Source organism: Colossoma macropomum, unplaced genomic scaffold, assembly GCF_904425465.1.
Source record: "Colossoma macropomum unplaced genomic scaffold, Colossoma_macropomum, whole genome shotgun sequence".
NCBI classification, from domain to species: Eukaryota; Metazoa; Chordata; class Actinopteri; order Characiformes; family Serrasalmidae; genus Colossoma; species Colossoma macropomum.
The window spans coordinates 33,273,517-33,299,708 of NW_023494800.1; the positions used below are offsets into that span (position 1 = coordinate 33,273,517).

General features: G+C 41.5%; 1 protein-coding gene across 2 annotated transcripts in view; it reads left to right on the top strand.

The window, feature by feature from the left end:
• cunh18orf25 (chromosome unknown C18orf25 homolog) overlaps window positions 1-24,077 on the top strand; it is a 28,362-nt gene extending 4,285 nt beyond the window's left edge. Inside the window, exons 2-5 of one of the 2 annotated variants that reach the window (XM_036587626.1) lie at window positions 5,804-6,597; window positions 19,373-19,450; window positions 21,026-21,110; window positions 22,157-24,077. In XM_036587626.1, the coding sequence (XP_036443519.1) occupies window positions 5,877-6,597; window positions 19,373-19,450; window positions 21,026-21,110; window positions 22,157-22,322 (1,050 nt within the window). In that variant the 5' untranslated portion in view covers window positions 5,804-5,876 and the 3' untranslated portion in view covers window positions 22,323-24,077. The remainder of the gene's footprint in view (window positions 1-5,803; window positions 6,598-19,372; window positions 19,451-21,025; window positions 21,111-22,156) is intronic. The other variant, XM_036587627.1, reaches the window with a different exon arrangement.
• Window positions 24,078-26,192: the final 2,115 nt, after the last annotated feature.

Genomic DNA, 26,192 nt, shown 5'->3' on the forward strand with positions numbered 1-26,192 from the left:
GCCTGGAGTGCAAGAAGGCTCTTGCTTTGGGACTCCGGCCTCGAGTGCCCTCCGTCTTTCGTTTTGTTGTTTATCCTCTCACCTGCCAGTCAGCACTCGGCAGGTGCACTTCTGCTCACGTGATTGTATGTAAATAATGAAAACGTGTCCAGTTTACTCTTGTGTTAAATACGGTCGAGGTCCGTTTCTGATCACCTCTGAAAGTTTGATCTGATTATGATCCGCTCACAATGCATTCTGGGGGTTCTGGCTTTCCATGCGGTCAGGTGAACTCTGAACATGATCAGATCACTGAAGAACATGTTAATGCAGTGAGCAGGGCTGGAGAACAGTGCGTTACCGGTTGTGCAATGTGGAGGGGGGTGACACGCCGAGAGTGACACAACCTGTACTGAGTCATGTGTTTTATTATAATTGGCGAGTCAGGAAGCAGAGCTGGAACTACTTTGCGAGCTCAGGTTCCTGCTGTGTGCTATTTGCGCATGGCACACAGGTCTGCGCCTAGCAGAGCTTGTGCTGTATTTCCAGGGGTTTGAGTTGCCACCTGACACATGGAGGGGGGGGGTGGTCAGTCGGTGGGTGGGAGAGGCTTTTCTACGCTCCTTTTTTGTCAGCATGCTGGGATCCTGTTTTGTTTTGCATGACAAGACCATTTAGTCTGAGCATCAGCAAAGTCAAAGGGCCCTTGTTGTGGAAAACCTCCCCTTTTTGAAACAAGTTAGTTGTATGTCAGAGTTTCTAAATGTTCTCTGCACATCATACGGTCCATATATGGGAACTAAGCTGCAAAAACAGTCCCTTTTGAATTCATTTTTTTTGTGATGCCACACAAACCTACACATATGTACTTACATATATTATATATATTTCATATATGTATATATCATATATATTTCATATATGTGTGTGTGTTTATTTAGCCTACAGCAGTTTAGCTCTGCCCATTTACGTTGAGGTTATAAGGAGTGTTTCAGCCTGTTTTTAAACTGAAGCCCAAGACAGGGTAGCCAATCAGAACAGATGTTGTATGCATATCACTCTTAACAGCTGGATTTTAATGGAGATGCAGGACAAACAGAACTTTTATAGCACCACCTATTGGCTGAACATGCACTCAGTCAGTGATGATTTAAAAAAAATGCCTAAACTTGGCTTTATTCTGTAAGGAAAACGAACAAAAGATTACGTGGGTACACATTTAAAGATGCTTTTTCAAGGGTTCTTTAGTAAAGAAAATGTTCCTGTATAGAACCATGAACACTAAAAGAACCCTTTGCATGATTAAATAGCTTTTTGTATGGTAAAATGGTTCTTCAGATTGATGGAGAATGTGCTGTAGACAATTCTATATAGAACCGTTTTGAAAAGGGTTCTATATAGCACCAAAAAGTGTTCTCTTGTTACAGGCTTGACTTTAACAATAGCAGACCCCTTTTTGGTGCTATATAGAACCATCTGCAGTCTGAAGAACCCTTTGATGCAAAGAATCCATTAATAAAAGGGTTCTTTGAGTGTTCATGGTTCTATGTAGAACCATTTTCTTTACTAAAGAACCCTTGAAGAACCATCTTGTTTTAAAGGGTGTTAGATATAATGTAATGAAGTAAGTGAGAAATCATGATTGTTTTTCGTTCATATTCTGTAGCACTGATGATTCCTGAGTATACCTGATGTTTTGAAATGTAAAGTTTACTCGAGATTCAGAAACTTTCACTTCAAGTCACAAAAACAGCCTGAGGATAAAGAGAGGTTGGAAAATAGTCATGCAGTAAAGAATTATGACTTGTTTTCTGTGTATAAACCCACACAGGTGTCCTAAGTGGATCCCATGCTAAAAGAATAATATAATCAGGTGGGCGATGTGGCAGAAATATAATATTAATGACACTTCAAGAAATTCTCAAGATACACAATACACCACTGACGTTTGATAAGCTGGAACAGGCAAAAAGAAACAGTAGTGCCATATTAAAAAATACTATCAAAACTATGAATACAGGTGTTTGTATTCAACTTTTCACATCCACAATTCCAATTAAACCATCCCAGGGTCTCAGTCATGTGATTTTTTTTCTGTTGTGGCTGCCATATTTGGGACCACATTTCTGGCTTTGCTGCTCTGCACAAACGTAACAAGAGGTGAAAGATGGCTATAACTACTCTCCTTACTTTGGACAAGAAAAATGTTTCTCGGCAAAGTCGATAAACAGGCTGTGATCCTTATACAGTTTCCCCTGAACTCCTGATCCCACTTAAACTGGCGGAAAGCTGCCAAATTTATATTTATCTCATACTCAGCCCCTCTCCCTATTCTGGGGGGTCTCTCAGAGCATTTAAAAGCACAGAGGCCCTACCGGTTCTTGGCGTCAGAGTGGGTAAAGGATCCCATGGTGCTGCAAAAAGAGGAGATAAACTCTGTGATCATAGGAGGGTAACGACATCAGCTAATTAACACAGATGTGAACAGTGCTGGCCTTTAGATAACTTTAGCTGATGTTATCAGCCGAGAGATGAACAGTCGTCCCCCTAACGGAGCTGCGGACAGCCGGTATAACTTCACTCTCTGTTTCTGGAGATTTAAATGATGTTTGAGTGGAGAAACATAAACGTTAAATATCAGACTGAATGTCGTGGGGCGGAAAACGACGTCGTGTTTCAACAGACGTGATTCTGTAAGTTTGCTGGTGCAGTTAGTTCAGAGTTCAGCTCCAGTCCTGAAACCCCTGCACTGCATAACTGTGGTTTCCTGGTTAAAATACCTGATATTATTAGCTAATTAAGCCCTTCTTGAGCTGAACGAGGTGAACAGCAGAGAAACACTGAACTGTACAGTTGAGCGGCTCCAAGCCTGGAGTGAAAACACTGAATTAAAGCTCTGTGTCTCTCGTCATTCTTGTCTCCTGACACATCTTGTGGGTGAATCATTCACAAAGCACAGCTAATTGAAGGCGTCGCGCAGTTCAGTCAGTCCCTGATTCAAAATGATGGCGACTACAGTGTGACGTCAGGCGAAACACTAGAATTCCATTTGTTATACAACAGTTAGTCCCTCCCGCGCAAGCTGATTGGTTGAGAGGCGTTCTAACCGTGCAGTTATTTCGCCATAACATCACGGGTTTTTCATGAACACTGTATCACTCCGCTGAGACGCTGTTGCTAAGCAACGACCTTGACAGCTGTAAGAGACGCTCAAGACATTTGAACATTTTTACTTCTTACTTTGCCACAAACAGAAAACGGACACTTTTAAGATCACATTTGACCGACAGCCGATTTGGTCAGACTCTGAAGATGAGACGACACTAAATTCCCAAACTGTCATCACCACTGAGCAGCTTTTCAGTCGGCAGCTGTGACAGAAGAACAGCTAAACAACCTGGAATCAGCCAGAAATGAACCCAACACCATTCGCCAAACGTGTAGTCTGATCTTCAGAGTCTGACCAAATCAGACGTAGCCATAAAAATACCGCAATAAAAAACAAAAAGCTGCTCAGTGGTGATGACAGTTTGGGAATTGAGTGTAAGGAGCTGAAGAACGAACTGCCAGCTGTGCAGCGAGTGGGCGGAGTTCGTTATTCTGATGTAGCAACGAGCTGCTTGTTAAGAAACGCGAATAACATCACGGCTGTGATGATCTACTGTGACCAAATCACAGTCATGATGTTATTTCGCGACAACACACTCCCTCTCGTGTTCTGTTGCTAACGATGCTGTCATTGCAACGGAACATTCAGTGTTTTTTGAGTACTGAGGATTTCCCGATACACTCCGAAAAGCATATCGTGATGTAATTTATCTCGGTAACAATATTGAATATTGTCATATTGCCCAGCCCTGGAGACAACACAGGAGGAATTCAGGACGTGGTCCCTTTAAAGCATGGTGCTGATCTGCAGTATGAGGCATTGCAGTGTTCATATTGTTAAAGGGTGTTTAAAAAAAATAGAGCATTGTAACTTACTGCAGGATCCAATCAGAGTGCAGTGCAGTGTGCTGGTCAAGTGAGAAGCCCTACAGAACCTGTTTGTATTTATTGTTTTTATTGCGAGGATGACTGGACTACAAGCAGTGACTCACAGCAGCTCTGCAGTCTACAGGTCTTGTGGAGCTGAAGCAGGAAAAACACCAGAACTATGCAGTGTAGATGAAATACAGCGCTGGAGCTGGAAAACATTGTCGTAAAGCTGCCATTCATAAGGCAATACTTCGCGTGCGTGAGAGGTGAGACGGTTCTTCAGGGGTTCTTCAGTAAAGACAGTGGTTTTGTATAGCCAAAAACATGCAAAGAACCATTTGTGTGCTTTGCATGGTGAAATGGTTCTTGGTTCTATATGGCACTAAAAGAGGGTTCTTCTATTGATACGCTGTCAAGCTTGTAACAACAGAAGAACACTATCGAATAGTTCTATATAGAACCATATACAACACATTCTCCATCAATCTGAGCAACAGTTTCACCATGCAAAGAATTATTTAGGCATGAAAAATGCGTTTGAGAGTTCATGATTCTATGTAGAACCATTGTCTTTATTAAGGAACCCTTGAAGAACCATCTTTTTAAGACTGTAGGTCTTGTAACACCTGTATGTTTGCAAACAGACACTGTTTTGTTGGCCGTGCCTCATTAAACCTGAATTACAGTGTTCCTATAAACACAGAGCTCTTCTTTCACTCTTATGTACAGCCTGAGTTTTTGTGAACAGTTGAACCATGGGACTTATCGAGGTGAGGCAAAGTGGCTTTAGTGGTGACTTTTAAGTGACATCATCATCATTGCTTTTATTTATATAGCGCCGTTCCCATGCTCACACTTTACAAAGTATCAAAATACATAATCAATAATACATAACACAGATAACGCACACAAACACACACAAATCTCCGGTTCCCACAGCTAGCAAGGGTGGATTTTACTGACCATAGTATAGAGTCACTTAGCTAGCCCAGAAAGAGTCCTTAGCTGTGGGGGAAAGTCACACACCACAACTACAGCGCATCACACAGGAAGCCTTGAAGGCCAGAAATGTCCTTAGCCACGAAGGGGTAGCATTTTCCTGCAGCCAAAGGCCACCAGTCCAGGCAGCCTTATAGCTGCAGTGCAGCGACACCCATGTGGCGGCCCAGGCAGCCACGTAGCTGTGATGTAGTGCCGCTTAGGCAGCCGGCCCAAGAGGCCTTTTAGCTGCAGCATAGCGCTGCTCATGCAGCCGAACACTACCGTTCCAGGCAGCCCTACAGCTGCAGTGCAGCATCAACCAAGCAGTCAGCCCAGGCTATGATGTCACGTCGGTCAGTCCAGGTAGCCTCCTAGCCGCAATACAGCGTCTCTTGAGCGGCCGGTCCAGACTGCATTGTAGCTGCCTCGGTGGATATGATGGCAAACTCTTCAACCAGCAGGGAAACATCAAAACATACACACAAACAATACAAAACAAACGAAAAACTGATGTAAAGCAGCAGCCATATCGCGCCAGCGTACTTACAGCGGAGCACACAAACACATTACCGTTTTTAAATAAACAGAATTTTCCTGTTACATGAATGCTGCATGTTCTGAAAGTGTAGATTTGATATAAAACTCCTATCATCCTAAGTCAAAAGAAAAGCAGCAGTGTTGGTTTGACATACCGAGTAATATACATTTACAGACTCCTGGATCTTCAGTCTGGAATACTCTGGATTTTTAGTATGACGTTCCAGTCTCCGCGGTGGTCTCTCTGATGTTTGTAGAAGCCATGGTGTTGTTGTTTCTTCTCTCTTTTTCCAGTAATGTTGTTAACGTGCATGTGTTGATTTTACAGGTACGCCACGCCCGCTGAACGCCTAGTAGCCGTTGCCTCTGAGACGTTGCCCCCCTGGCCCCGCCCTCCAGAGATGGCTGATGCCCAGAAGGCCAATGAGCTCCCGGAATGCCCCACAGAGGGCGGGGCCACAGCAGAGGAGCAGGATATGCCCCTGAGAGCCGAAACCTCGCCCACCAGCTCTCCCACGTGCGAAGAGCCAATCAGCAGTCATAGTCCTGCTAGGCCGCCGCCCCCTGGCCTGCTCTCCATGCCCTGCCTGCTGAAGGAGCTGCGCAGAGACTCCTCCCCCGAGCAGCCACTGGAAACAATTCCTACATCTTCCACTAACAGCAACGCCACCAATCAGCTCTGCCCGCAGGAGGACAGCGATTCGTCCGTCTGCCTGCGCTCGCCCTCCTCCTCCGGTCACTTAGGTGACTCCGACACGCTCTCGTCCGCCGAGGAGGCAGCCGAACCGGCCTCTGCGCCGGCTGCCGCGGGTAGCAGGAAGCCGTCGAGACGCTCACGCTCCGAGAGCGATGCTCCTGGCATCGTCATGGCGGCTAAGAAGAACCGCTGCCAGGAGAAGCAGGTGAATGGGCGTGGCCGGGGGCGGGGCCAGCGCAGCCAGCGGCAGAAAGAGCGCATGCGCATGCTGCGGCAAAAACGGGAGGCGGCGGCCCGACGCAAGCCTGACCTGCTCCAGGACAGCAGCACCAGCGACAGTGACCTCACCGCACATTCGTCATCGTCTTCGTCCTCGTCAGCCTCTTCCGACAACGAGGGAGGGGCCGTCAACTCCCACCCGCCAGGTAACGCGTGTGAAAAGCACCTACTCGACCTTGTGATGTGCAGTTCTGTGTAGAAGTCTGAGGCCCCCTGAAAGGATTATGTTTAAAGCTATTTGTCTGAGCAGTAAGTTTATTTGCAAGGAAACACAGTGGAATACATACAAATAGACACTGATAGAGTTGGTGTATCAGTACTAAACAGTTGGTGTAGGTTCTAACATTTTCAGTCCTATAAAATATTGGATTAGGCCTAGTCTTTGGTCCTGTAAAACTTTGGATTAAACTTAGTCTTTGTCCTGCAAAACATTGGATTAGGCCAAGTCTTTGTCCTACAAATCATTGGATTAGGTCTAGTCTTTGGTCCTACAAAACATTGGATTAGACCTATTCTTTGGTCCTATAAAAAATTGTACTAAGCCTAGTGTTTGGTCCTATAAAACATTAGATTAGGCCTAGTCTTTGCTGTTGTAAAACACTGGATTAGGTTTAGTCTTTGGTCCTGTAAAACAATGGTTTATGCTTAGAATTTAGTCCTACAAAACATTGGATTAGGCCTAGTATTTGGTCCTATAAAACATTGGATTAGGTCTTTGGTTCTACAAAACGCTGGATTAGGCCTGTTCTTTGTTCTACAAAACATTGGATTAGGCCTATTCTTTGGTCCTATAAAATACTGGATTAAGCCTAGTATCTTGTTCTACAAAACGCTGGATTAGGCCTATTCTTTTGGTCCTATAAAACATTGGATTAAGACTAGTATTTGGTGCTATAAAACATTGAATTATGCCTTTTCTTTGTCCTACAAAACATTAGATTAGGTCTAGTCTTTGCTTTTATAAAACATTAGATTAAGCCTATTCTTTGGTCCTATAGAACATTGGATTAAGGCCTAGTATTTGTTTTTATAAAACTTTAGATTACGCCTAGTTTTGGTCATATAAAACATCGGATTAGGCCTGGTCTTAGACAGAATTGCAGTCCCAGTGGTGAAACAGCATTGGAAATTCTGTATAGTCTAGGCATGCATTACATTTTTTGGCCGAAAATGACCAAAATGGCATTTCCAGCATTCGAAAGAGAGTAAAATGACCAAACCTTTATCCCAGTTTTAGGTTAATTTTTTCTTGCTAACCAGTGATTTCAGTGATCATAAATCCAGAGCTCAGGTTATCAGGTGGCGACACACAAAGATTAGACTGAATATACACACTGACACCGAATAGCGGGTCAAGTAATAAGCGTGTCTCACTGAAGTTTGGTGCATGTTGACTGAATGACCTAAATACACCACACACTCTGGCTGCTCACAAGCGCAGACAGAGGTTATTTTGGAGGGCCATTCATTCTTATTACTTTTTTCATTCATAGTGCTGCACACACACACACACACAGCCAAGGCCACCTCTGATGTATGAATGCTCAGAACATATGAATGCACGTTTATGACGGGCATTTCACTTTGCTTAGTGTTCTTGATGCTTGCATGGAGAATGATGTCATATTCAGACTGCTGACAGTAGAATATGTGACCCCAAAATCAGTCAAGCCACTTCTGAGTGTCACTTCTCACTGGTTCCCCAAAACCCTTGATCATGTTCCAAATCCAGTGACCCCATGATGAGTTAACAGTGGGCCATATGACGAAAATATAAACAGGCTGAATCCAGTGGCTCCCTACGCGCTATATGAGTGAGTTTTTGGCTTCTGTGCCCGAATAGTGCACTACATGTCCAGTAGGGAATTGTGCACACTATGCAGTGCACTAAATAGGGCGCAGGGAGCTATTTGGGATTCAGCCCCTGATATTTTCATGATGCATGATACGCTTCACGATGTTCTGTTTTTCTAAGGTTCAAGAGCAAGTGGGATAAAATGCACCAGAAAAACAGGAGAGCCATGTTAAAATGAGGTTTTGTGGAACATAAAAAAAATACACTGTTTAAGAAAGAATAGAATGAAAAGTCAAACAACATTTGCGTTTGCAGAAGGAGATGCAGAGCTTGCAAGAGAGGCAAGAAAATATCATAGAATATATGTAAGGAATGAGTCACAGAATTCAGATGTAATAAAATGGGAAAGAAAGGAAAAGGGGAGAAGAAAAATAGAAAAAGGATGGAAGAAAAACAAAAGAAGGAAAAACAAAGAGGATGGAAGAAAGGAAGGGAGAAAAAGAAAAAGGAAGAAGAGGGTGAAGAAAGAAAGAATGACAAAGGAAGGAATGAAGAAAAAAAGAAGGTAGAAAGAATGAAAAAGGATAGAAGAAAGGAAGAAGAGACAAACGAAGGAAGCAGGAAAGAGAAAGAAAGCAAAGAAGGAGCGAAAGAAGGACGGAAAAGGAAAGAAGAAGAAAAGAAATGGAATAAAGGAAGGGGGGGGAAAACGAAATCAACTCCCTTAAGTGCAGATATGGAGGGATGAAAATAAAGGGGTGCGTAAAGAGAAGTGAGGAGGTTTAAAAGCTGTGAAAGGGAGAGCAGAGAACAGAAAGAGCCCTTTAAACGAGATTAACCAATCAGCTTCAAGGGCTTTATGACATCATCAAGGGTCTTAGGATTCCACCATACAAGTCTGTGGGAAAATGAACAGCTTTTAACTAAAATACTTTGGGAAATAGAAAAGTTTTGAAAATGAACAATAAATAGTGGGAAGTTTGAGCTGTATTGACTGAATAATAAATGTGTTACAAGCACTGTAATAAGTGATTGTAATAAGATGTCGTAATGGGCTGATATCCAATCAGCTTCTTAAAGTGTATGCAGTTACTGTACCCTGGCTGCTGTTTACAGACTCTGTAACTGGTCTAAGTCTTTTTATGATACAGCCAGTTGCTCTGTGTTCCAGATGTGTTGATACCACATATTCAGAAAAGCACATTGTGACCTAATGTATCACAATAATGATAGCATACTGTTAGAGCTGGGCGATACGGCCAGAAATGTTATCACGATAAACAAAATTCATATCGTTCGATATCGATACATACCGCGATAAATGTCAAATCGTTATTTCTTTCAAGTTTGAAGGCTGATTTTTGGTCCTGGGGGTTAATTGCTGTTTTAAACTATCCTTTATGGTCGGAACACGACAAACAGTCAAACAGTGGGACATTTCACAGATCTGTCATGGGACAGTGGGAGAAAGTGTCTGGTGAGCTGTTTTTACCAGCTGGAAAAGCACGGCTATTTTGTAACAGTCATAATTTAAGAAAGAAAACAGATTATTTTTAGCTGGTGCCGAGCGCTCGGCTACCCCGCTACAAAGACATCACTGTATTCAGACACCAGCTAGACGACTGGATTTCTCTATACTATCGTAGTAGTTTAAGTGGTGAACCGCAAAATATCAACACCAGACAAACAGAGTTCTCCTTTTAGGTACGTTTAAACTGAAAGCGGTGCTTTTGTGTCGTGTTTGATCCACAGTATCATCAATTCTCCCGTGTTGTGCGAGTGACGGTGCGCTGCTTCAAGTTAGCCAGCTGCTAAAAACAGCTAGCCTGGAAAGATAGCGCTCTCCCGCTCTCCAATGCCTCACAGCTTCCTCAGTTTACTTTCGTTTAAATCAGGGCTGTAATTTACATGAACCCACTTCTTTTTTTCACTTTCGTTGCTTGGGAATGCACCAATACTTAAATATGACTGTCCGAGCGCTGTAACAGTGCTGTAGTTGTGAGGATTGTGATTGTGATTTAACGCTGCTAAAGCTGGTTAGGATGTACAGAAAGAGGTGAGTTCGCTGTAGGACAGTATAGTTACACCACTGACCTCGTCACTCAGACTCGGTCACAGGAGAACAGATCGCTCTATCGAGGAAAAGTTATATTGCGATAATTATCGTTATTGTTTTATCGCCCAGCCCTACATACTGTCATATTACCCACCTCTACATGAACAGTGGTGCCTTTCCCGGTTCACAAACATTAGCAGGTACATTTTCATCCCCACATCGATACAAAAATGGTGTCCCAAACATGTGGACAGTTGTCAGTGTCAGTGGTTCATTGCATGCCGAGTTAGCTTGACTTACTGTTGCTATGGAATCTTTAACCTCTTATGTTCGTGGGTGTATTTTGGTTTGTCCATCTGAACTTACATGCGCAAATCCTAAGGCAAATTATTCAGTAACTGCATGAGATAAATGTACATTTAAATGAACAGAACGTGTTTTATGATCTACACATATTGCTATATGCTTACAATTTACTGCTGAAAGCCTAAAATCTTAGACGCTCTTTGTATTATTTTATAAAAATAATTCTTACAGAGCAGATCACTGAAGAGACGCCATCTGTTTATAGTTTATAGCCCAGATTTGTGGAAAAATTGTGACTTCAGCTTCTTTCATTATAAGGGTAAAAAATTACATCACCCATCTATTTGACTGGAAAGAAGACAGTGACAGCTTTCATACGACACCCAGCTTCTGAATGTAGCTTATAAAATATGACAGTTATGAAGTAAAGGATATGACTAAGTGTGTTTTGGAACCAAGAGTTAAAGAGGTTTTAACTGACCCTAAATGGCAGAAATAGATGTAGGTGTGTCACATGCCTTGATAAATCTGCTGCCTAACCAGAGACAGTAACAGATTTTTCCAGTTTCAGAATCATTTGTCAAACGAGTAACTGGAAATGGGTTTTTCTGTGATCCTTGCTTATACTACCATTTTACCATTTAGACTGATTCACTTGGGATGTTAATAAGCCCTACATTTTCAATAGTTGTGTCTAAATTTATTTTCAGGAATTGTGAGGAAGTTGCAGAGAAAAGTAATTAAATTTAGATTTAATTTTACAATTTATTTATTTATTTATTTTTTGTTTTTTAAAAACACTGACCAGCTGCATGTTTCATTACAGAGTCAGCATAATTATGTCTGGTTAATTGGCATTAGTGCAGTTTGTAAAACATCATTAAATAACTGTAAAAATCATTTTAGTTGAAGATTTGTTATTATTGCTATTGCTGTATTTTTATATGTGCCACTGCAGGTTCTGTTTTGCCTGTTCCAACTTATTAAATCTCAATAAAAATGAAATATCGTGGCGCATATTGTTTCATCTTGAAGTATCATGATGTAGCATTTTTGATATATCTCCCAGCCCTAATCCAAAGTCTGTTAGAAAATCAGTCAGCATTGCCTGCAGATTTCTTCAAATATAGATAGAGTGAAATGATGATTTCTCCTTACTGTGATGCAGATGAGCCTCCATTGCATTACATCTTTTACACAACCATTGCACCTGAGAATAGTGCTTTATAAGCGCTGCTATAGAATGCCGCCAGGGAGAGCCCACATACAGCAGGTTCAAGTTTATTTTTACACTCTACTCATACAAATTAAATAAAATATCGCTTAGCTTCACTCATCACGCTTGGCATCCGGTTTCTACCTCCTCACAAACTGGCTGTTGTTGAGCTGAAAGGTACGAGCTGGAAAAGGCTCGGATAGTGACGTTAGCTGAGGTAACTTACCGTTAGATTTGTCCGTTTACCTCAAAGACTGACTGCCTTTATCTGTGTAAACAAGACGTGACAGACTGTGGCTCTGTGGTCTCAATACGGCTGTAGCTTAAGGTAGTAATGGCACGGTGTTGTGTGGCGTGTTGTGACACGCTGAGAAATAGAACAGTGCATGGACTCGTGGAGCGCCGGCGCGTGTCGTGTTGGCACCGGTGTGGGAACCTCCATTAAAAAACAATGGTTTTCATATTTTTGGAAGCGATGTATCTGGCATGCAACACCACCTGCTTTTAGGGTGAATTAGCCATTAGATGATGTCCTCTATAGTATAGTATATACTATTCTATATAGTATGAACTGCACAAGGTTTCTGCCAGTGACGGGGTTAAACACACTGCACAGTTACACAGGACTATATGCTGAAATAAATAGTGATTCACGTTTGGAAATTGGAAAACACTAAAATTATCTGATGGCCTGGATTTAGGGGTGTGTGTGTGTTGGGGGTGGGCGTGTGTGTCAGGCAGATTTCTGACTTAATAATTCTACAATGGCAATGAGAATATTACAAAATGTGAGGTCTTCATGAGCAAAGGTGCTGAACTTGTGCATCCTTGTGCTGTTTTTCCACCTTACTAGAACAAAAGAAGCTCTCCTTGTACAATCACAAAATTTTGGTGGACTCTGTCACCATGGCAACGGCTGCAAGCCGCCATCAGTCAAAAAGACAGAAAAGAGGCTCTCTTTCCTTGTAATCTTTTTAGCATGTAAATACAGCATTACCTTACTTCACTGTTTCTTCTGATGGTGAGACATTAGCTATGAGCCAGTCCTGGTCCAGTCCTGGTGCTGGACAGATCAGATCTAACACAACTGGCTCTAAGACTTTCATCACCTGGACCAGGTGTTCTAGATTTGGGCTGCAGCTAAACTCTGCAGGGTGGTAGATCTCCAGGACCAGGATTGTGCACTCCTGCTGTAGGCTGTTTATCTAGCTAGTGAGCAGTAGTGGTTGACTGTGGTGAAGAATAAGTTCAGTACTTTCAAGAACATCATAATCTTAACCATTCAGTTTTGTGGTAAAAGGTAGGCTTTACCCTGCTGTGCTGTACAAGGCAGACATTGGCTTCTTATTCCACGGCTTATTATTTAAATCGTAGGCTCCGCCTTAAATGGTGATAACTACTGTACCATTTAAGGTGGAATGGAAAATCCAAATAAGAAGCTGACTAGCCTTGTTTACCACGGCTTCAGCTTCGTCGGTGGTGTGCTGTCAGTTTTTATAGTAACTTAAGTCAGCCAGCTAAATGTGAGGTAAGCAGTCATGGTATGTTTAATATTCACGTTTTCTCTCTGATTATGGTAATTTAGAAAAATTGTATTAATTTAGGTACTTTAGTAAAGAAAATGGTTCTATATAGAACCATTAACACTCAAAGAACCCTCTGTGTGATCAGAGTTCATTGCATTGTTAAAGGGCCTTTGGATTGATGGAGAATGTGCTGTACGTGGTTCTATATAGAACCTTTTTGAAAAGGGAACGTTCTTCTAATGTTATAGACTTGACATCGTTACAACAGAGCAACACTTCACATATAGAACCATTTTCTTTAGTAAAGAACCATAATTTTTAAGAGTGGGCTAGTTGGTGGAGGTCATCCTCCAAATAGTAATGTCTCTGGGCTTGATGCTTCCCTAACTGACCCCTCAGACTTCTTTCTTAGGCTTCTCTGTTGTATATTTGGAAGTGACGTTAGCCGCCTGTGCGGTCTATACTTTTCTAACAGCTGCTACAGCTGTACAACAAACAAGGACTCCTGGATGGTTTTTGTCAGTCAGCAAATACACGGAGAGCCTGACAAAGTAAATGTGATCGGCATTCTTGCTCCGGTCATGAAACCTGATCATAAGTGGTCACCGGAGACGCGTTGGAAACCCATGGAAACACCAGGTGTAAAGAGCTATACGTCTTGCTGTCCACCTACGATCAGGTCACTCGTAACCTGCTTTGTATTTCCAAAAGCTGCTTTCATGATCTCAGTTTTAAGAATCAGAGCTGTGGTTTTCGTCCAGCAGGTGGTGCTGTAGGTCAGTGGGTCAGAAAGCCCTGCTATACAGAATTTCTTTTCCTTTTATTTCCTATCTTTCTCACTTCATTAACTGCATCTCAGTTTAAACTTCAGCCTTTGTGCCACTGATAAGAGCTTCTCTGTTGTGGGTGAAATGGATGGATTCCTAGCTGTTATCATGATCCTTAGATTAGCATTCACAGATCCCAGAGATCCATGGCCTTATTTACCAGGCACCCCAGTGTAGGAACACTGATCTAAGATTAGGCCTCATCAGTCCATATAGTTCTGTTTAATGCTGTGTAAAAGGCATAGACTGACATTAGATCAGCATTATTGATCTAAGATGTTTGATTAATTTGTTGTTATTTCACCTTCACTTCATTTAGCTGGTTCATCTTATGAAAAGATGAGTAGTAGTTAAGCTGTTATGTCAGAGTTGGGTGAACAGTAAAGTTGGACATTGCTTTTCGAATGCTATATGGAGTATTAATGAATATTCTATAAGAATAAAAAAATCAGTTAATTGATTGATTGATTGTAAAAACTGAAACTTTTTGCTTTTTATCAAAACTTTTGGGAGTTAGTTTAGGGAAGAAACCTTTAGCCAGTGATGTATCACCCAGACATTTAAGAAAAGCCTCAAGTAGAATTAAATAAACACTGACAAAATGTTAGATTAGTCGATTCGTTGATTAATTGCAAAAGTCGTTGATACCTTTTTATGGTGGGATTAAAATGATTCAATCTGTGCTGGAATCAAGAAAGGAGGAATGGTAGTATGGCAAAGGATATAAAAGCCAGCGAATAATAAACAATATAAATAGTAATATAAAGACATTTTAATAAATTAAAAACATAAATTTCTTTTATTCAGTCGTTCATTTGATTCAGCAACAGTTAAGTGAAAAATAAATTTAACGTAAATATGTTGGATTACAGTTTTTCAAGGTCAGGTTTGTTTGTCCATTATTTACATTCATTTTTCACTGAAACAGGAACAATCATTAGTTGATTAATTTTAAAAAATGGTTGATTAACCGATAATAGAAGTAATCGTGGCAGCCCTACTGAGAACCTTGTGTTCGTTTTTGTTTTTTGCTTATTTTTTTTTCCATTTCTCATTGGGTCTGTTGTTCAAGACAAACATTTGTCTGATTCCCTGTGAAAACGTCAGGGTCCGACACGTTCCTTTAATTGCACCGTGGTACCCAGAATGCACCTGTGTGAGCTGCATGACCTGTTGATAGCTCGTCAGCATGACCGCCGTAAACCCCGCCGTTCTCTCGCGCCGCACTTTCAGTTTCTTAACCTGTGTGTGTGTCTGACGTGTGTCTTCTCGGCGCCTGCCGTCTGTCTTTAAGCTGGTCGCCGTGGAAACGACGCCATCTCCGGACTGCTGGAGGGGGGCGTGTCCGGCGGCAGCCTGGGCGGAGTCCTGGAGGAAGCTCTGACGCGATTGGCCGCCATGCAGAGGCAGACAGAGGAGCGTTTCCGCGTGTGGATGGAGAGGCTGAGCCGGCTGCACTCCGACGACGACGAAAACGAGCCTCAGTCCGGCGCCGAGCCGGGGGGGCGGAGCCACGCCAGCTCCTTCCTGCCGTCCTCTGAGTCTCAGGAGACACTGGCAGCCTATCAGATCGCCCGGCTGAACAACGCCCCGCCCCTCGCGCCCCAGAGCTCCACCCTCAACGGCATCCTGGACTCCCCCGACCCGAACCTGCTGAACGCCTGAAGAGGGGCGCGGCCGCAGAAGAGGAATGGAGAACTATAGAGAAATCAGATCAGCACCGAAAGCCATGCTAAAGACAATACTCCACCTTCTTTCTCTCGTTCTCTCCATCCTCCTCCTCCTCTCTCTCTCCTCAGCTATATCTCTGTCACTCTCTCCATCCTCCTCTTTCTCTCTCTCTCTCTCTCTCTCTCCATCCTTCTCTATATCTTTCTCTCCATCCTCCCCCCTCTCTCTCTCTCTCTCTCTCTCTCTCTCTCTCTCTCTCTCTCTCTCTCTCTCTCTCTCCAACCTCCTCTATATCTCTCTCTCTTTCCTCCTCTATATCTCTCTTCTCTCCTCATCCCTCCATCCTCACTTTCTCTGTTTCTCATTCTCTCTCTTCCTCTCTCCATCCTCACTTTCTGTCTCTCTTCTTCTTTATCCCTCCATCCTTACTATTACTCTCTCTTTCTATCTGCTTCTATTTCTGTCTCTTTGTCCATCTCTCCATCCTCCGTCAGTCTCTCTGTCTCTCTACCTGCTCTCTCTCTTTCACTCTCCTTCTTTCTGTCTCTCCCTTTGTCAATGTCTTTCTTTCTCCTCATCCTTCCTCTTTCTCTCTCTCCACTCTCTCCAACCCCTCTCTCCTTTTATTGCCACCTTTTTTTGTATCTCTCTTTCCCTCGCTTGCTCTCCATATCCCTCCATTCTCACTGTTTGTTTGTCTCTCTAACTTCCTCAAACTCTCTCTCTCCCCACCTCTCTTCTTTTCCCTCCATCCTCACTTTCTTTTTCTCTCATTCTCTCTTTCTGTCCCTCCACCTTCAGTCTCTCTAATCTCCTCCCTCTCTCTTTCTGTCTTTCTCCCTGTTCCACTGCCCCCTCTTTCTGTATCTCTCACTGTCTCCCTCTCTCTCGCCCCCCCCCTCTTCATCCTCACACGTGCCCCTCTACACCTCCTCTCAGGAGTGCTCCTCAGTGTGTGTGTGCCTTGAGGAACTCTTTGGATTCTCTTCATACCAGCTCTGGTGTCTGATTGGACAGATCGGACAGATCGGACTCCACCAGCTCCACAGACACTCTGACCGGCGTCTCGGGACGTCCCGGTAGAGGCAGGCTGCTGCTCTCAGCCCTGCGCTTTATGCTGGAATGGACATGGACTTTTTTAAGTGTCTGAAAGATCGACCAAAGAACTGTTTGTTGTGGTTTGGTTAGAGTTTGGTTTAGTTTGGATTAAGCTTTTTTGTTTTTTTTATTTTTTTTTTTTGTTTTTTTTCTTTGTTATATTACAGCTTATGCATGTAATGAGCTGAAATATAAGAAGCGGTAGTGCATGAATAGCAACACTGTGGTGTTAGTACTAACATAACTTACCTACTGTTAAACAAGTTTAAGCTAGCGTCAAACTGAAGATACAGCAGATACCCCCCCCCACACACACACACACACAGTGCTTTAGCACAGAGTAAAGCGAGAGACCCACCTCCTTTAGTTATTCTTACATTGGTCAGGTTTTCAGTTCAGGCTACCTGTTAGCATCTGTAACACAAGCATTAAAAATGTAGAAATTTGTGGAGGAGTACAGAAACGTTTATCATTCAAAAATAGACAGACTGAAATACAAATGTTGGCCAATTTAAAGTGAACCAAAAGTGGATTATGGAAACCATGTTTACATTAATCGAACCAGCAGAAATGATTTAGTTACTCAATGTTGTAACGGTTTGTTTTTGTCTGTCTTGATGGTTCACATGATCTGCAACAGCATCTGTTGTTGGATTCCAGAGCAGCTCTGCTGTAATGATGGGAAGCTTTGGAACCAGCATAGAACCAGTGTAGCGTTCTGAAGGCACGATTAGTTCACAGATCACTTTTTTTGTGCAGCATTTAAATCAGTGGTTCTCAAACTTGTTCCAGACGGTCCAGAGCTCTATTTAAAAATGTGGACCAGTTCAAGAACCACTGATTTAAGGAACGAGAGGTAGAAGTTTTTAAGTAGCGTCACTTAGTATTTTAGTTTTTAATATGTGATTATTGAAAGGAATCAGTTAAAAAAAAAACATGTAAGCTGACAATACAACACCAAGTAGGTCTAAACTGCAGTGAACCTTGAGAGACAGAGGAGAAAAAATAGAAATAGACTATATAAATCAAATTGGAGATGCATCAAGAAGCGTTTTGTAATCACATCTTGGCCTCCTGAATTAAAATCGAATCCCACTTTTTTACACACACACACACACACACACACACACAAACATACACACACACTCTTAACGGCAGGGCTAAAAGACGAAGGTTTACAGTTGACCGTTTTCCTCTAACAGGGAACGAGCTTCTTTAACGAGTGTGTTAAAACTGAACGAGTGAATGGACTGTAGGATGAAAATTAATTTTCTTATTACTTTGATTTTCTTAGTATTAGCATCCAGTTTATGCCATGTTTGAGTGCCTGATCAAAATTAAAATGGAAGATGTCATCTGCGTTCCTGTTTGTGTGTTTTGTTATGGAGAAACTGTCTTTCACTGTTCTGCCTTTGTATCAGTGATGGACAAATATGTTCTGCATCATCTAGCTTTGTCCATAATGTGTGTCCAGCTTCATTTAGATCAGAGGTGTCAAACTCAACCACTACGATGGCCATATAAAAAAACCTCTATGACTCTATGGGCCAGAGAACGTCTGTTATAACCTGAGCTGGTGATTGTTTATTCAAAATACACCAAAACACCAAGATCAAAGTAAAGACACTTGCAGTGAAACTTGGAATTTTACATAATGAATGTGAAATATTCAAAAATAAAATAAATGAATAAATATATAAATAGGCTACAGTACACAACGTTATGTACATTACCGTAGGCTATATTATGCAAATGATGCTGCTGTGCATGCTGGGGCTTGTAGTGCAGAACATTGTTAACGGGCTAATATTGATAGAAAATGAAAATAATTTTGCGGACCACATAGGATTACGCTACGATTACGCCTGATCTGGCCCCGGGCCTTGTGTTTGACACATGGGATTTAGATTGACACGAACTGAGACTTTTCTGATATCATAATTAATATAAAAGAAGAGGAATCAGAATTGCAATCTGAATTGACCAAAATTGGAATGGTCCAAACGTGCACTCCGCTGTTTCAGCTAAACTGTGCTGTGATTTTATGTTGAATGGTATGAGGCAAGTCATTTGCGTTTGAATGCCGCTCCCTTATCTGTAATATCGTGCAGTAGCACTTTAGAATGGCAGATTGGCTCATTGAAGAGCAAATTATGGTGTTTATATTATGATTTTTGGCTAATAGAAAGTAATGGAAATGTGTGAGGGTGTTTCTTCTGTTCATGTACCCTATAGGCATTCACAAAACGACGTGAGCTTCGGGGATATTTAAAAGGCCAATAAAAATCAGACAAAAAAAAAATCAACCAGTGGCCAATTTGACTGTGAAGATGTTTGAATTGGTCAAACAAATTCATCTAACCTAGTACCCGTAGGTAGCGGTTGTTGATGTAAACCTAATTGCAGTAAATAATTGTTTGTTGCAGTGGGTCCTGCGGTTGTTGGGCACTACGACATCTCAGACACACACTCTGAACAGGAGCAGCAGCCTCGCACTCTCTCAGGTCAGTTAAAGATAGCTACCAAAATGCTGTGGTGTCGTGGACACACAGTGGTACTTAACAGTAGATCTAAGCTTTCAGAGGCGCTCACACATCGGACACATTGCACATCTATCGTTTTCTTTGACTTTGATTTGGGTTGAGCAGAACGAGTCGTAGCTAACTTTTAGAAGATGCAGGTATCACTCATAAGAACTCGCGATGTAATTCGATATAAATTATTTCTCACGCTTGTTGAAACAAGCAGAGTCTGATAAGCTATTAAAATAGTTATCGATGAGTTGTGCTGTGTTAATTGCGATTAATCACATTTGTTGTATTTGCTCAAATAACCCAAACCTAAAAATCACGTGTTTTTCGCAGAGTGAGCGCTGTTTTCCGTTTTCATCACCATTAAGAGAAAATGTATATATTACCTCATATGCACTCCAAGTACTTTATTAGGAGCACCTGTGCACCTGCTCATGCATGCAATTATAAAATCAGCCAATCATGTGGCAGCACCGCATAAAATCATGCAGATACAGGGAGGTTATGTTCACATCAACCATTGAATGGGGGAAACGTGAGCTCAGTGATTTTGACTGTGGTATGATTATTGGTGCCAGATGGGCTGGTCTGAGTATGTCTATAACTGCTGATCTCCTGGGATTTTTATACACATCAGTCTCTAGAGTTACTCTAAATGGTGCAACAAAGAAAAAACATCAGAACAGCAGTTCTGATAACTGAAACACCTTATTGAGAGAGGTCAGCGGAGAATGGCCAGACTGGTTAAAGCTGACAGAAATGTTAAGGAAACTCGGATAACCACTTTGTACTATTGTGCCGTGCAGAAAAGAATCTCAGATTGCACAACACATTGAACCGTGAGGTGGATGGGCTACAACAGCAGAAGGCCATGTCGCATTCTACTACAGTCAGCCAAGCACCGAGGGCTGAAGCTGCAGTGGGCGCAAAATTGGACCGTTGGAGACTGGAAAAACGTAGCCTGATCTGATGAATCCTGTTTTCTGCTGAGGCACAAAGATGGTGGGGTCAGAATTTGGTGCCAACAGCATGAATCCATGGACCCAACCTGCCTTGCATCAGCAGTCCAGGCTGGTGGAGGTGGTGTAATGGTGTGGGGAATGTTTTGTTGGCACACTTTGGGCTTTAAAATTGGAACTGTTTTTGAACGAGAACGCTGCAGCTTGGCTTCAGCCTGTGCTACTATGTATAGTTGTTTGACGAGTCAAATGCTGGAAAAGGTGTAATTGGTGTTAGAAAAATGTTTGGTGGTAATAATTCATCATGTTTGGTTTGTTCGATTAGGAAAAACGTGAAACTGTGTAGTGCAGGTGGACTGTGGGACTGGTGATGGGCAATAGTGGGGTGGGGAACATGGTAAACTGTGTAGTGCTAGTGGGTGACAGGACTTTGACTAGAGCCTTCAGATGAATATCCTCAGAGATCTGTCATCTGACAGTGCAACTGGCAGGACGTAAACTTCTTTTTGAATCATGTTTCATTTCACAAGTTATTATGCTTGCATTGTGTGGCGAGTTGGTGACTGTTTTTCCTGTGGTTTCACTGCAGGTCCAGTAGAGGCGGAGCCTCCGCAGGTGAGTCTGGCGTCCTCTGACAGCGAAGTCGAGATTGTTGGTGTGCAGGAGAATGCCAGGTTGGTCACATTCCTAGTTTTGGGTAGATTTCTGTTTGAAATAGGTTATGTAACATAAGAGTAGGTGATAAAAGATAACTTCACAATGCACAATGCAGTACATCATGATTTTTTGTTTGTTTTGTAAAGAAACTCTGTTGGATAAAATGTACCAGCAAAACAGTAATTCATCTGCCTGACTGACTGACTGTAATTTATCATCATTTGAAAAATGTAACAATTTAAAAAGGATCAAGAGGAAAAATCAAACAATAGGCAAAAAAATAAATTGATGAAATAAGGTCATCACTTGTTGCTATGCAGTTTAAGCAGTTACTATAGTTGGTTGTATTGTTGATGGGCTCTCAAATCTTAAGACTTAAAGACTTAAATCTGTCTATTTTATAATCCTTGCAATTGTTCAGTATTTTACAAATACTGAAGATACACTTGTCTGAATATATATATGGTCTCATAACATAATTTAAAGGGCCCATTTCATGGAAAACTGAATTATCCTCACATTTTCTGAAGTATGTAAACATTGTTAAAGTTTCAAAATGTACCATTCGCTCTAGAGTCCGAACAGTCCATTTATGGAAACTAAGCTACGAAAAGTAGCTTTCTAAGCTTTTTAAATTCATTGTTTTTGTGTATCTATATTTGTACAGTTACATATATATGTATATGTGCATAGCCTAAAGCGCTTAAGGCCTACCCATTCAGCCTACAGCAGTTTAGCCCCACCCATTCAGGATGAAGCTATAAGGAGTGTTTCAGCCTGGACTGCTTTTTGAATGAGGCACAAGAAAGGGCAGCCAGTCAGAAAACCTAGATATTTACTTATACAAGTCTTAAAGGCACAGGAATGAAAATACTGTGTTTAATTCTAAGGGATAAAGCGAGGTTGGAATGAGCCCATTCCTGTGCTGTTTCAGGTGCCAGTTTTAACTGGCATTTGCTGTTGAATGTACTTTAATGACAGTTGTTTACATGACTGTTTATACTGTCTCTTCCATGACGAAACTTGCACTGATGTTCCTCCTGTTTCATTGTCATTGTTCCAGTGCTGTGTGTCGGTTTCCCAGAGGTGGCGTCATCCAGTCTCTGTCATCTTGGAAGCAGAGAGCTCCGCCTTCCTGGACAGCAGTCTCCGCCCAGCCTGGCTGGGCCCCACCTCCAGAGGTGGTAGATCTGACACTGGATGAAGACCGGCACAGATATCTGCTGTGATCTCGCATACACTCTCTATGCACTCATACACATACTGTTGGCCTGAGTGTCTTAAAACATTTCGAAATTTATCCCTCTCTTAGTTTCTCAGAGAAAAATGTCAGCAGTTTGTTTAGATGGCTTTCTGAAACCCTGTCAGCGGTGGAACTGTCTGAGCTGATCTTAGGACGATATTAGAATGCTTTCAGAAGGCCAGGCACTGGCCAACACGCCAAGCTAAAAGTGTGTAGATGCGCTATTGGAGTAACCTTGATTACCTTGTGGATTAGTGGTGGATGGAAGTGGAACCATCACTCGCGTTTGTGGAAATAAGCTTCAAGTACAAGCAGGACCTTTTTTCCCTTGCAAGTATGAGAGAAAAGGTGTTCTTTAGTATCTGTTGAGCATAACCATTTCCGATTTGCTGTATTCACTTCAACAGGGAAAATGTATCCATCCTGACTGATGGAGTCAAAGCTACTGTTATAAGACATCTTGTGGCAACACAGTGTGGTTATGGAGGGACACTGTATGACTGTATATGTCTTTTTATTTCCTTTTAACTTGATGCACAGTTAAATTTGGCTTTTTTTATTTCTGATGATAGACTACAAGGGTAAATCTCAAATGTTTTGAGTAGTTTGGCCAACACACACAAAAAAACAGTCCTACGTATTAAACAGTCACATACACCAATATCCTATGGAGAGGAATCTGTTTTAAACTGAAATGCAGTCACTATAGTGGAAAAACATGAAATGCAATGACGTTACGTTTCCATAATCACATGCAGAGTATGTGTCAAAATGAAAAGCAAAACACCCACTGCATTGTTTTCAGCACATGAGGATTTGAATTTTAAGAACCAAAACGCTGAATTAGTGTTAGAATTTAATACAGTCCACAAATTACTTTTTTTTTTTAATTGTCTCCAAGTAAAAATAATTTGTTCTCTATAGAGAAAACACATAAATGTGACATTTTTTGGAAAATGTTAGTGCGTAATTGTCTACTTATTTTAACATATCGAAAAAAAAATTAAATATAAAATGCGCCACAATTTGCACTTGCTTTACTTATTTTTACCAATATATTTAAATCATCTAATAAACAGTAGTTGTTTATTAAAATGAGCATAAGTGAGTTCTCTGTAGAAGATGTTTTAACTTTAAAGTGAAAAGTTCAACACAACATGGAATTTGACTGGGGTTGCCCTTTGCATACGACTGTGTTTGTTTGAAGTGCTGCACGGTGGAAAGCAGTGTGGCTGTGCATTGGTTACATTTCAAGGTTTGTATTCAGTTCAGCATTTTGTTTTTTAACTTCATGTATTGTTTTTCAGTGAAAAGGTGAAAACAGCGTAGTGGGTGTTTTGCTTTTCATTTTGCCGCATATTCTGTACATATTCTGTAACGGTTGCATTTGTAATTCGCCACAGATTCCTCTCCGTAAATACCTGCCGTTAGCCTCAGGTGTCCCCTACCCAGTTCTGAGATGCTGTTTTGTGAGAAACTTTTGCTGTAAAGCTGCTTCAAAACCTGTTTTAGTGCAAAAAAATAACAAAACAAAAAAAAAAAAAACGCAGGTTTTACTCTGACCATAGCAATAGCCCGACTGCTTTTGTTTGTGTGAATGAGGGAGGGATACAGTGGTGTTTTTTTGTTTGTTCTGTTGTTTTTTTGTTTGTTTTGTGTGTGTATGTTTGTATTTGGTCAAATAAGTGCGACAGTGTGTTTGCGTGAGTGAGATATTCACTATTAAACTGTTTAATGCTGCTGCATGGAGGGAGATCTTTTCAGTGGGTCCCTGCCGGCACCTGTTCCGAGCACTAGAACCCGTCTTCAGGCACGCTCGCGTTGATGTATATTTTGTGTGGACCTTTATGCCAACGGAACTTGTTATCCCGAAAAAAAACTTATGCAAGAACAGCATCAATGTGTGACATTTTTAATACAAATAATCTGTTTTTTAAGTAGTTATTTAAGTAACTGATACTAATTTAACAAATTTGTGTTTTTTTTCTGTATTACTTGCTTTGGCTACATCCTGCTTTCTTTTAATACTCCAACAACTTTATCTATTGATATTTAAAGTGTGTTTTTTCTTGAGTCTCTTGAATATGAATCATTTATTAGAAGGGAAGTGTATTATGCATCTTTTCAAAGAGTGACATAATAGGTTTTGTTGTGATTTACATAATTTTTTTTGGTTACCAAGTTTCTTTGGCATAATCAACTCCTGATCTGTTTTATTCCCTTTAAGATCACTTTGTCAGTTTGTGGATGGGGTTTAAATGGGGTTGGAGGAGGACTAGGCTTGACCTTAATGACCTCTTGTACAGTACCGTGCAAAAGTTAGAGACCACTCTTTATTTACTTTCCAGTCAAAATGGCCATTGAGTTCAAGGTATTCTTTCTTCTGCATCAAACAAAAACAAGCAAAAAACGTTAACAGCTTCCATTCTTTTCAGGAGACTCACTTTCAGTTCCTCAAAGAATTTGCAGACACACCTCCACAGTTCAGTCTTAGAAGCTGGTTGATCATTTTCTGAAGTAATCAAACACATTCAGTGGTGTTGAGGTCTGGACTCTGGGGTGGTCAGTCCATCGTTCAGCTTCTTTGTTTGATGTGTCCGTCTCCTTTTCTCAGTGAGGTTCTTCTTGATCAGCTACACATCCTTTCAGACCCACAGCGCTGAGTCGTCTTCTCACAGTGGAAGGATGGACAGAAACACCTGTGGATGTTTTCAGATCTGAAGCAGCTTGATTTTCTCCTCTCTCTCCGAGATGAAAGCTTTAAGTGCTGTTTATCTGATGGGGGCAGTTTTGGTGTCTACCAGGTCTTCCAGGTGGTTGTCAGGAGTCTCATTTTCTTTGTTTTTTCTACTCCTGTTTTTTTCACTTATTTTCATTTAAATTTCCTCTTCGTTATACAAATCTTATATTTTATCTCCTCAGAAATATGTCTTGAAAAAGGAATAGCTTGTACTCAATAGCCGTTTTGACTGGAAATGAATTAAATGAAGTGTGGTGACTTTTGCACAGCGCTGCATATAACAGGGCCCTACCGATGTGTACATTTCGTAGCTGATGCCAATGTTGGCATCTTCACTCGCCGCCTTTTGTTTTCTTATCCTACAAGACCCCTTGGCTTTTGATTGTTTTGGCTCTCACAGATGCTCTACCATCTCACTTTGATTAGACCATGGCAACTGAGGCTTCCCACCACGATTGGTTGGTGATAAAGGGAAGTAACAGTTTTAAGTTGGTGAACATCAGGCCATTTTTTTGAACAACGTACAAACATAGAAGTGTTGTTTTGTACCATGTAGCTTCCATCCCCTCTTTCCCTTGTCCGGTCATCATCAGTAATGAGTTTAACAAGTCTGATGAGGACAGTAGCTTAGCCTGGAATCCATTTTCCTGTTAAAAACTTCAGCAGCATCAGCTAATACTGCAGCTGAGCCCCGAGTCACAAGTTTATTAGATACTCTTGGACTGTACCTACACTCATTGGCCATTTTATTAGCTATACATAGAGGTACCAAAAACTCTGAAAAATTCTTTGGAATGGTCCCATGCACTCTTAGCAAAAAGACTTCTATATAGTACCAAAAAGGGCTTCTTTGGCTTGTAACAATAGTTTTTGAAAAAGCATTCTATATAGAAACATCTACAACACACTCTACATCAGTTTGAAGAACCTTTCACAATGCAAAGGGTTTTTGAGTGTTCATGGTTGTATGTAGAACCGATTTCTTTACCAAAGAACCCCTGAAGAACTATTTTTTTAAGAGTGTAGAACAGTTGTTACCAGTCCTGCTCCTGGAGGTCTGCCTTCCTGGAGAGTTTAGCTGCAAACCTGATCCTTCAGAAGTTCTCAATTAGTTGA